At 39.3% G+C, this 12,048-nt stretch overlaps 1 protein-coding gene across 4 annotated transcripts in view; it reads left to right on the top strand.

The window, feature by feature from the left end:
• LOC113660066 (BTG3 associated nuclear protein) overlaps positions 1–9,551 on the top strand; it is a 47,579-nt gene extending 38,028 nt beyond the window's left edge. For all 4 annotated transcript variants that reach the window (XM_027173296.2, XM_047819636.1, XM_027173295.2 and 1 more), the window contains exons 12-13: positions 99–239; positions 8,410–9,551. In XM_027173296.2, the coding sequence (XP_027029097.1) occupies positions 99–239; positions 8,410–8,532 (264 nt within the window). In that variant the 3' untranslated portion in view covers positions 8,533–9,551. The remainder of the gene's footprint in view (positions 1–98; positions 240–8,409) is intronic.
• Positions 9,552–12,048: the final 2,497 nt, after the last annotated feature.

The following is a 12,048-nucleotide window of genomic DNA, read 5'->3' as shown; positions in this document are numbered from 1 at the left end:
ATAAGCAGTATGAGCTAGATTGTCTTTGTTTGGAATCTTTTCATCCTTAGCATTTACTCTGTGTGTGTGTGTGTGTGTGTGTGTGTGTGTGTGTGTAGGTTTTGAGAGGGACTCAGCTCATTGCTGTGGCCTCTGCTGATGGGACAGGGACGGTGGAGGCATCTCCTCTGCAGGCCAATGACATCCAAGTTCAATACGTCCAACTGGGCCCTGTGACGGACCACACGGGAACTGTGCAAGTAAGGACACACTCACACACTCTCTACACCCTTCTTTGTAGGTAACCTCTAACATTCCATTCGCCGTTTAGCATGCTTCAGAATGGCAGGTTTGGCCATTTGTTTTTTTTTTTATTTTTTTTGGATCTAGCTTAGGGTTTTTTTTTGTTGTTTTTTTGTTAATATATAAATACTTCCTGCAACTTCTGGCTGCCTTCCCACTGCTCTGGCTCCAGCACATGGGCTCTGCTAATTAGCACATCACGTTAGTTTGTTTTTCTAGAGTCTCTCTCTTACTCTTTCTATTTCTCTCACTCCCTCTATGTGAGGAAGTACTGTAATCATTTCCTTATGATGACATTATAATGTTTCAAAGATGGCCACGTTTACACCAACACCACTCAGGTTTTAGTGATCCTTCTAATGTATGGAGTGTGACCATATTTCTGCACTGAGGAATATATAATTCTCCATATCCAGAATGAGATGCGGAGTTCCAGTAGTTCTGCCCACTGTCTGGATTCTTTCTCTAAGCATTTCTAAGCATATGAGCATGTGAAAGATGGAATGCTTGAAGAAGGGAAAGTAATAATTAGTAGATGAGCTTCAAATCCTTTTGGCATGGTGGTGAAGTAGAGGGTAATCTAGGCCAAGTGGAAAGAAAGAGGAGGGCACTTGCTTCCCACTGTTGCCTTTAAAGTGGCCAGTCTGGCAAAACCAAAAACAGCTGACTTTTGGGAGTCGCTATGGTCTATAGGTTTAAATGGTATTTGATCATTCTAAGGAGAGCAAAGTATAGAAACCAGGAAGTGTTTAAAACTTGCGTGTGTCTTTGCCAGGTGGTTTATATGAAGATAAATCCTTCTCTCCCACAAGGAACTGAGTGGATTCTTCAGTACCCTTGGCATTATAAAACTGTACTAACATCTTTCCCTCCTTGATGATTTGTGGCATTGCGTTTCACTTGGAATGCACTGAATCATGCTATGAATATCTTAGCCACTCTCTGCATATCTACTCATTTTTCACATTTCACACGCTCATTTGCTTTTTTCCCCCCACTTTGGTGTCCTTTAAAAAAAAAAAAAACACCACACATACAGTATTTACTATCATTCCGTCATCTGTCCATTGGTCTATGTAGCAGGGATCACAAACACTTAGCAAATGAATTTTATTTTCAAAAATGTGATACGTATATTTTTAGTACTGTTATTTAAAAAATAAAAATCATGATGAAATGGCAAGGTTAAAGGAAATAGATTAGAAAGTGGCTTTGGAAGGTAAAACTAAACCACCATTAGTGTAAAGGAGAGTATAAAAAAGTTAGCAAATAGTTGAAACATAAGAGCTTAAAATGTCAATCTTGTTTTGCATATTTAGTCAAGCATAAACATAAAGCATATTCTCTGACAGTTTTCATTAAAAAATATTTGGACTAACCCAAATATTAAAATAGGAATGTTCAAACGGAGTGGAAGTATGACTTATGGCCCAATTCGTTATTAAGCAATTAAAAAAATATACAATTTTCTCTTTTTGCGTATCATCTTTCAGATTTTTCACCTCAGCCAAGCAGTTTTATGTTTTATTTTTTTTCTGCATTCTTCATATTATATATATATATATATTTTTTTTTTTTTAATTTATTTAAAATTTATTTCTTTTTTTAAGAGGAAATGTCAGAGGTGTTCTTTTAATTCAGTTGAACCTTTCTTGGCATGGCTGTATGTTTCACAATGTTGCCAGAACATTGTAGGGGAAATAGATCAGAATCAACAATAGCACTAGTAATGTTCATAGCAATAATATTACCAAAATTAATAACAGCTGTACTATAATAACAACAATAATAACAATGGATGTTGTTACATACTTCCTAGTGTGTGTTGTTCAATGGCCTTCACAAATGCAGTTTATCAGATGGAGACCTCTGATTATGGTGATTAGAGTTCGGAGGTATTTAGAAATAAAAATTCTCAAGACTTTTGTTTTTTATAACAATAATGTTGTCATGCAGTGTGCATGCACACATACTACCTCCTCTCTAAGTATTTAGGGGTTTTAATGTTTACTCTTTACAATAGTGAGGCTGTATGCACTGAACCTGTACTTATTCAGGCTCTGTCTAGGCTTTGCATCTGTAACAATGCATAGATGCTGTGCCAGTCAGTCCTCGCTTTCTAGCACTCTGGCTGACTCTGGCTTTTAGTTTCACTGTGGCAGTGTTCCAGACAGGTGTCTTAACTCTGTTTGATGCTAGTTGATGATTTTATTGGGTTGTAAAGCAGTGCTGATCTGGGTGCGCTTTGTGTTAGTGCCAATTACAGGGTAAGTAAACCTTTCAGCCAGCTGACTATATGTATTCTCTTCTGAAGACAATTGCTGGGTCTATAGTATCTTAAAATGGGTTGATTCTCTAGGACTTGATTCTCTTCATACTATATTGGAACTAGGGTCTACTTTTGTATTTTTATCATCAAATAGCCAGAAATAGATCTTTGTCATTTCACGTATTGGATAAAAATGTACCCTGATGCTTTACAGTTTCCCTTCACTGGATCTAAGGCACCTAAACCTGTTCTAGCTTGCAAGGTTTGCAAGGTTCCTGAAGACCTGACTTCAACCACACTGAACACCCATTGGATAAATAAACATGATGAACATACACAATATGGATGTACTATGTAAGAACCTGTCAATCACTCTCATATTTCCCTATTTCAAAACCATGGGCAATAACACGGGCATTTACTCCACTCTTCTTGGTAGGCTTTCCACTAGATTTCAGAAGGTGTCCACATATTTTTAAACATAAAAATGTTTACCCTTTCCTTAGAAGTTAGCAAACTTTAATCCCAGTGATGATCTAAATTAATTTACACTGAATCAAGATTGAGACCTCGGTTTGGTAAAATGTATGTGAATTCACTGACATTCTAAAACAAACACTGGTAAGGCTGACAAGCTGTGAATGTATTGTCTTGTGTGCACTAAGCTAGTGCTTCCTTGAAACTGGCATCTGTGCTCCTGGCATCTGAAGTTTTCCTAAAAGCATTATGTTAGTCAGGGTTTGATGCCAGACCTCAGTTCAAGCAGTAGTTCCAGTAGTTGTCCAGGAGATCCAGGTGGTACTCATGGATGGCAACTCAGCTGAAACAATATCCCAGGAAAATTTCAAGACTGCCTTACTAAATTTAATTCCTAGAAGGTCTGCCCCTGCATGCCATCCTGACCTCTGCTGTTTATCTTGAGTTCAGCTGTAAAACGTTTCCACTCTCTGCAAGTTCTCTCCGTTGACTCTGCACGACACTCCTTTTCAGCCTCTAGCAAGTCTCGACTGGTTCCTTCATCCTTCAAGGTAGAAGACCTGCAAAAAGACTCTTCTATGTCTTGGCACTCTATTTCCACAGCTGTCCAAACAGCTGAGCTGCTGACTGTCTTTATACACAAGGACATGAATTACCACTTAGTTATTTAATCTATCATTTTTTTTCTTGCTATGTTAACCCTCCTGCCTAACAGGATTTATGTTATGATGTTAAGTCAGTGTTCACATTCTAACATAGACAAGTGGATGTGCTTTTGACAGAGACTGTAAAGCACTTCTCTGTGTCTCTATAGCCCTATTCGGACAGGACTAGTTTTCCAAACGACGTTTGAGTTAGAATTTTTTCATCCGACGTCTGTCATTTCATGTATGGATTCGGACGGGACTAACATCTCTGTGTTGATTACGGAGCTAGGAGTGTGTGTGTTTTGTCTGTGTATGTGGGCGATGCACAAGACCACATGTTCAGGATGCATGGATTGCGTATGGTCATATGACCGATCAATAAAAAATGTTTAACATCATATGGTTTTACAGTGGAACCCTGATTATCGGCTTTAATCCGTTCCTTGAAAAGGTCGAAGAGCGAATGTAATTATCCTATAATAAATAATGGATACCCAATTAATCCGTTCCCGACCTCCACCGATACCCAATAATTACCAATTTTTGCCCCGTTTTTAGCACTATTAATACTAAATAATACATAAAATTATACAGGTACACAAATAATATTGTATATAATTGTCACGGTCGGCGCACCTGCTCCAGCAACATAGAGAGGCGTCTACGGAATATTCGTCGCTTCTGGACTACACCTTTGGATGCTGGGAGGTGTAGTCCGAAGCAGGTGCGCCGACCGTGACAATAATACAGTAAAAAGTATAAATTAAAAACTTTACAAAAGTAACAAAAAAAAAATGATTGTACTGTACTTACTCGTTAAGTACTCGTTTTTTTGGGACCCATATTTCTAGAGTATTTTCACAAATTTAAACAAAAAAATTATTTTACACTTTAAACAAAGTATTGTATATACAATATGCACACACTAAATTGTTATATTGACCGATAAAAAACACTAATATTGTTCACAAACCGAAGTTTAATTTACGATAGATGCTCTCTCCACGAAGGCTGAGGCGAGACTGGGAGGATCCTTCACCTCGCGCCACGTGGGTCGAGGTCGATAAGCGGGGATTTGGTCGTTCAGCGGGGGCAAATTTTGGCCGAAAAACTGAAAAGGTCGATTTCCGAGCCGGTCGATAAGTGGGGTACCACTGTATATAGAACTTCTTATAAACCCACTGGAATAAATACGTTTTTATATAATTTTCACGTCATGTAATTGACTATAGAAATGAAAGTACTCTTACCTGATACTGATATTACAGAACCAGTCTTAACAATTTACGTGATTTGGCTCTTCTTGTTGATTTAATTTTTTATTTCTTTGCAGGGTAGCAAACACATTTACATCCATTATTGGTGTGCAGAATGCAGAAACCTGAATACCGGTGCGCTAGGGTTAATACGGTAGTTCACGTTGACCAAAACAAACAAGAAAATGCATTTTGGAAAAAAACATTTTCGGCAATCACAGACATTCGCATTCAGACGGGATTAGATTTCTCAGGAGCGCCGAGTTTGCTGAAAAACAGTAGGTAATTTGCTCTGGAATTTTTACACAGGTCGTGTGAGAAAAAGACAGACATGGCACATTCGGACGGGATTAAAATCACAAAGTACGTCTGTGAAACTGAAATTTCTCTAACGACCCCCTGTAAAACTAGTCTCATCCGAATAGGGCTTATGGGTCCAATAAAGGTAAGTCGCCCATATACTGTGAACATCAGCAACAGCACCAGGTCATCTGCATAGAGCAGTAGTTTTGTTTTTCTATCCTGGCAGACCGTTTAATCGGCACTGCTAGTTTATTCATGTCAACACTGTAAAATGTTGGCCTATATTTGCATACTTGTTGCCCCACATTTTTCTGATCCTCTCTCTTGTTCTGTCTTTTGGACCAGTGTCCACATCTCCAGTGTTCCATGGCTTATGTTCACTCTAACATTTTCCACTGTTTCTCTGTATTTCCTGGACTCTTGCTTTCTTCTTCAAACAAATACACACATCTTGTCCTGATGTGCCTGTACAAAACTGATGTAAACAAAAGTCCTCATATTGCTCTTAACAGGCTGCTGTCCAAGTGTTAAGCCTGGGTATTGAACGTTTCTGGCATCTTGTTTTTCTCTCAAATTCCATCTGTCCTCTGTCATTCCTATACCTCAAATACACAAACTCTTTGTCTGATCTTGAGCATTGTCTTTTTTCAGCATGCTGTGCCAAGCCCAGAATGCCAGTGTGTGAGAGATTTCATAACTAGCCATATTCAGCAGATCAGGCTCTGTCTGTTTAGCCTGATTCTCACACACATCCAGTCTCTTCTGAAATTGATGCCCTTGTCCTCTCAGCTCTGAAGCGTGAGCTCAGGCAATGTTGCCTCATTGGGAGCATTTTATGACAACATGGGTTCACTGGCGAGTGTGTTCTCGATTATCCCGTGCATTAAGCTCTGCTTTCTTGGACAGGTTTTGTCTGGGTTTTATTGTAGCTGTTGCTGTAATCATGTTTGTTTACACTTTGTAGCTATCTGGAAATGTGTTTAATGGTTGATGATTATCAAAGCATTGGACAGAAATCAACAACTGAGTTGATTTAAATCAACAAGCTCAGAGCAAATTAAGTTGGTGATTACGTGCCCATTCTCTGGCTCCTTTTTAACCATGCGCTGACCTCACCGGAGGGAGCCAGTCAAAGCAACCATTGAGGTATTATGAAATTTGCCATAATTACATGAGTTTTAGAAAGGTGTGTCCCTGGTGGTCCAGCGGCAGGATCCCAGGTTTGATTCCCGGGCAGGGGACCGACCCAGCCACTGCAGGATTAATTCTCATTGCCGCTCATTAGAAGTCTGTGTCAGAAAAGGCATCCAGCATGAAATCTGGATAAAATATACAGATTGGCTGTAGAGACCCTGAACACGGTGCAGCCGTAGGACAACAACAACATGAATTTTAGAAAGGCCACTGTATATTGCTTCATATTTAGACATGACAGCTCTGTTTCATGACCAGCAGAAGTATTATACAGATAGAAGATGATCAGGAGACACTGTGCAGTTTTAAGAAATGAGAGGAACTGATTTGTGTAGAATTGGCAGTTTTACCAATGAATCATACTATTAGTTTTTTGCATTTGTACCTGAACCAGACTTTTTGACGACCCCCTTGCTGTCTTAAGGCCAGTGAGAATTATGAGACTTGCTATCAATTCTAACTCAACATGTGGCTTTGTTTAGTGAGTTCTTTTTATTTATGTATTTATTTGACCTTTTGTTTGCCTTCTTTTTGTAACGTAATAGTTTCCAAAACAGACACTAAATAAAAAACTGGGCTGATACAAGTAAAAGAACATTTCCAGGAAACAGGAAGTGCTGTACAGAATTGCTTAGCTGTTAACCTAGTGATATACTTGTTCTTTTGTGAGTGATAACCCATTGTGCAATCAGCACAAGTCCGCACTGTACGATATTACTATCTACTTTTTTTTTTTTTTTTTTTAAGATATTGAACTTTTTTGTAGTTCTTTTGGCCCTTTAATCCAACTGAGTGTGCATACTCAAAAATATCTGACAGTGAAACAAGGCTAATATTGTTGTTAACAAGATGTCTAGCTATTTTATGCTTGTTAGCAGTTTAACAGTTAGTGCAGCTTGCATCAGTCGTACATGTTTGCGCCAAGATCAAGATTTTGACGGGCGGATGAGCATAGACGTACACACACACACTCTACCTATCTTCTCAAAACATCAGAGAATTTTTGGAGGAGAATAACATGCAGGCTGCTGCATAACCACAACTAAACGATTAACCTGTGTTAGATGCTGCTGTGCTGTGTCATCCAGTTTGTTTAGATTTTGTTTAAATGATAAACTGTACTGTTAAACTACAATTTGATCTCAATTGTGTCTACACTTCAAAAACACTCAAAGAAAAAGCTCTAAAACAAACATTTAAGCAGGAATTCACATTACTGCCCTCTTGTGGAAATGATGCAATTCATGATTGAGTGCTTGAAGGACATGGGACAGAGCACTTGGCAGAAATCATATCCGTTGAGCGTGTTAGGTCAAAACATCCATGTTTTAGGGCTATGGCACATAAGGGACTGATGTAGTGTAGGCTGTTGCATTCACAGCTGTGTGCTGTGTGAATGTGTGTGAAAGGGAGAGAAAAAGGTTTCAGTGTGTGCCTGGGCCTTGTCCTTGAGTGACATTGCTTCTTCATGTTGTGCAGGTGTACAGTCTCTTGGCGAGTGTAAGAGGAAGGAATGACTCACTCAACATGCTCCGCTCTCAGAAGTGACTCATCATCATCCCTCGTGCTCTACCTCACACACTGTTTTTATTTGGTGGTTGACAGAGATAAAGTATAGCCTTAATCCAACCCCTCCGCAGTTCAGTTTGGTTCAAACAACCATTATTGGTCGGGCTTTCAAATACTGCATCACAGATTGAGTTGACTTCATAACAGTAGTGTTAACAGTGATCAAAGAAAATAAACACTGTATTAATGCAGCGTGCTAACAGCAGTACATTTAAAAAAGATGTAAGTGATGACAGATTTGTTATAACATGGTATACATGTCTGTCATGGTATGGCTGTCACGGCCTCTTTCAATCATTTTTTTTTTTTTTTTCAGTTATTTTCCATTCCTATCCTCTAAGCTTGTCATCTGCTTGTCTGTTTTCATCACAACCCTCTTTTTCTCTCCCTCTCTTTCTTTCTGTCTTTTCAGGCTGAGGCACTGAGCTCTGCCCTGCAAGCAGAGATGGACGTGAAAGAGGCCATACAGATCCAGCAAGGTGCGAACGGTGAAGTGGTCCAGATTCAGATGCCTGTCAACACAGTGGGAACCTGAGACACCAGCTCGTGCACTCTCTCTCAAGCACAAGACTTTACATACACAGATGTATTAATGCGACTCTTGAGCAGTAGCACCTGTGATTCACAGCGAGAGAGAGAGAAAGACCTGTATGTGAAGATGCTCAGAATTCAAAGTTGGAGTGGACAATCATGGGTTAAGTCTAGATGGAGAGCCTTAGTTTAAACAAATCACATAATTCCTTTTGGCTCAGCTTGTCTATTGGCAATCTCCTGACAATCACAGACTGTGAAAGTGGCCAGTCAGCTTATTAACACAATAGCAATGCTGGCTCGAGTGCAGGCTTGTCAAAGCTGCATGTGATACAGACTGTGGCCCAGCTGAGTACAGGATGAAGGAGTTTTTTCCCCTCTCTGCATCTGCACTCCATCACTGCATCAGCTTCTCTGTGTGTGATGAGTTTATTTAACTACAGCTTAAAGGAGTCTGTCTAGCTGTTAGGTTTTCAGGTTCAGCTAATCTCCTCCCAGTTACGACGAAGATCCTATCCCGAAAACACCGAAGCTTGCAAATTAAGGACGTTTTGCTTTGCGTGCTTCCTCCAAGGTTCTGGATTCCAAATAATCAGGAGCATCTACCACATACCCGACAAAAGATTGCTTTGTGAATACTAATGAGTAAATTCTTTTTTTTTTAACTTTTATTTGTTTGCTGTCATTAAGTAGATTGTGGGTTGCTGTTACCTTATGCTAAAAATTAATTAAACACAAATATTTATGGCTCTAGATAGGAAACATGAATTTGTATTTGGCAGTAACAATAAAACGAAACTCATGTACATACATTGTATTACAAGTATTCACCCCTGAACTTTTCCACCTTTTGTAGTGGTACCGCCTGGAACTGAAATGCACTTCATTTTGATTATATGTCATGAATCTTAGTTCTGTTGCAACCAGATTCCAGTCACATAATTAACTGAATGGATTCCAACTGTGTACATTACACAAATATCACATGATCTCAATACAAATAAACCTGCATTGTACATGGAAGGCCTCAGTGTTTGTTAGAGAACTTATTGTTATAAAAATATAGAAACTTTGAACAAACTGTGCAGCAAGATTAAGTCCGTTATTAAAACATGCACAGAATGTGGAATATCTGCAACTCTTGTCTTCAGGAAGCTGGTAAGGACACCATTAGTTAGAGATACATCCAACTAAACTAAGTAGGTAACTAAATTTTGGATTTATCATCGCTGTGCTTCAGTATGTGCATAGTCATATTCGAGTGATGACAATGCTGGGTTTTTACCACCAGTAGGACTTTATGCCAGAGGGCCAACTGTTCCTGTGTGGTTTAAATCAGAACAAATGATCATGTTTGCTGAGTCTCCATCAAGCCTTTAACTGGACTGTAGAGAATACACTGCTTTACACTGTGTTTAACTAACACTCAAAATGGAAAAAAACAAGAGGAATTTATTAAAGAAGAGAAAAAAGTGAGTTATGTTTACACATTACTGTCTCATGATGCTGTTAGTTGAGTTATGAAAGCTTTGTGCTCTGAATGATTCAAAATCTGGGTTTAGCACCAGTACTGTGACAAATATTAAAAAATCAACACATGCTTGTAAAGTGTGGTGATATAACTGTTGTAGTTTTGTGACTGTTTGCTATTAAAAGAGTAGTCTGTTTTCTGTTAATTTTATATTCTGGGGACTGGGTGTGTTGAAGGATAAAGTGCTTCCTCTAGGTCACCACACATTTTCTCATCACAGTGACCGAACTAAGCTTCCACTCCTGCTATTATGCTTCCTTTGTATATGTGTGAGAGTGAGAGTGTGTGTATGCCAGATGGAGGAGTGAGTCTCTGGTGATGGGTATCAGGAAGACTGGGGGAGAGAGAGATAAAGAGTCTTTTTGGATTTTTGCTGCAGTTCCCACACATTCTGTGATGTAACAGTGTATTTTGGATTGCTTGCAAGAAACAAGTTGTATAAACGTTGATAAACCCACTTCTTCTCTATTTCCTTTTGTTTTCTCTTAGTCTCTGTGTGTCAATTAACCACTATTTTAATCTTCGTCCCTCTATCTTTCCAGCACTTTAACACAACCCTGCTTTCTCAGATTTCTTCTTTTTTGCTCTTACCCCCTCATCCGTTTTATCTGTCTGTCTCCCTCTCTTCCTTTCCTCTGTCTTTGTTCTACTATCAGTCTGTTTGGGACAGTTTTGGCAAAGCTGAAGCTGCTGAAAACCCCTCGTTCACCCCCTTTCTTTGTCTGACTCATCTGATTCTTATGGGACCTGGCTGTCCTCATTGCTCATTTTAAAAACAAAAAGACAGGCAAAAACTTCCATGTGCAGTGGCCTAGTTTCTTCAGCTTTTACAACCTGGGCTCAGCACCAGGGACTGCTTGTCCATGTTGTCATGAAAAGAGATCTTGTGGGGGAAAGAAAGAGCACTACTGGGGTCTAAGCCATAGGCAGAAACAATGAGGAGGAGGTGAGCTGTATATTACCACTCTCAGGTTTGTCTGCATGCTCACTTTAAGCTCTAAGCTCCCACCTAAGCAGCAACTAGGCTACAGCAAGCACACTTCGCTCCCCTCGTACCTCCCTCACAGCTTCTCACCTTCTTCAGCTTGGGTTCGCCTGGACTGTTTGTGCACCTTTCCATCCAAAGGTCCTTTCCCCTTTTACTATTTACAAGCCTGGAAAGGATATCTGAGAATACAGATATACAAGCAGAGTAGGACATGTTTGAATCAGACTAAAGCTGTTTAAGGGGTCCAAATAATAATAAAAATGTAGCGAAGTGGTTATAAATCTTGTTGATCTCATGGAAAAAAGGAGCAATAGAGAGAATGTAGCCTCAGTCTGACTTGTGAGCCATGTTTTATTCAAAGCCACCATGTCTCAATTAAAGCTTGGGTATTATTTTCCTGATAGGTACAGCTTGTTATTCAAGTCCAAATGGATATCACTTAGGGGCAAACAAACTTCTCCATTTCCATGTCCCCTTATCGCATATCGGAGAAGTCTGTAAATCCTGGCCATTTCATTCGGACCTCATTTATTATGCTTTATTTTTTTTCCATCATAGAACAAATCTCAATGCATTATCTTAGAAACATTTATCCTACATTATGCCACATGTCACTCCAAGTGCTCTTGCTGCTCCATCATTTCTTGCCCCTTTTTTTTCTAAACCCTGAAAACATCCCTGATAGTTTTTTATGGCAAATGTATGTACACAGTGTCATTTTATGACACAAGCATTGAATTTATGGTACTGGTCCAGAGAATGACCTCACTCATTTCTCTTAATGAAAATTTCCTGTGCACGCTCACAAAAAAAACCCAAAAAAAAAAACCAAAGGCATTGCCTAATAGACCTTTTATTGCTATACAAACATTGGAAAGAGGTCCTGGGTGGTTCTAGTGGGAAAGGATGGATTAGGCTCAGGGGATGAAGAGTTCAGTAGCTCAGAGACCTTATTATCCACAGAGTACTTGTGTGCTCGGCTTTGTTTCTTATTTCTGTCC

This window comes from Tachysurus fulvidraco, chromosome 10, assembly GCF_022655615.1.
Source record: "Tachysurus fulvidraco isolate hzauxx_2018 chromosome 10, HZAU_PFXX_2.0, whole genome shotgun sequence".
NCBI classification, from domain to species: domain Eukaryota; kingdom Metazoa; phylum Chordata; class Actinopteri; order Siluriformes; family Bagridae; genus Tachysurus; species Tachysurus fulvidraco.
Note: the sequence above shows the minus strand (reverse complement) of the source record. Positions and strands in the feature narration are given on the sequence as shown.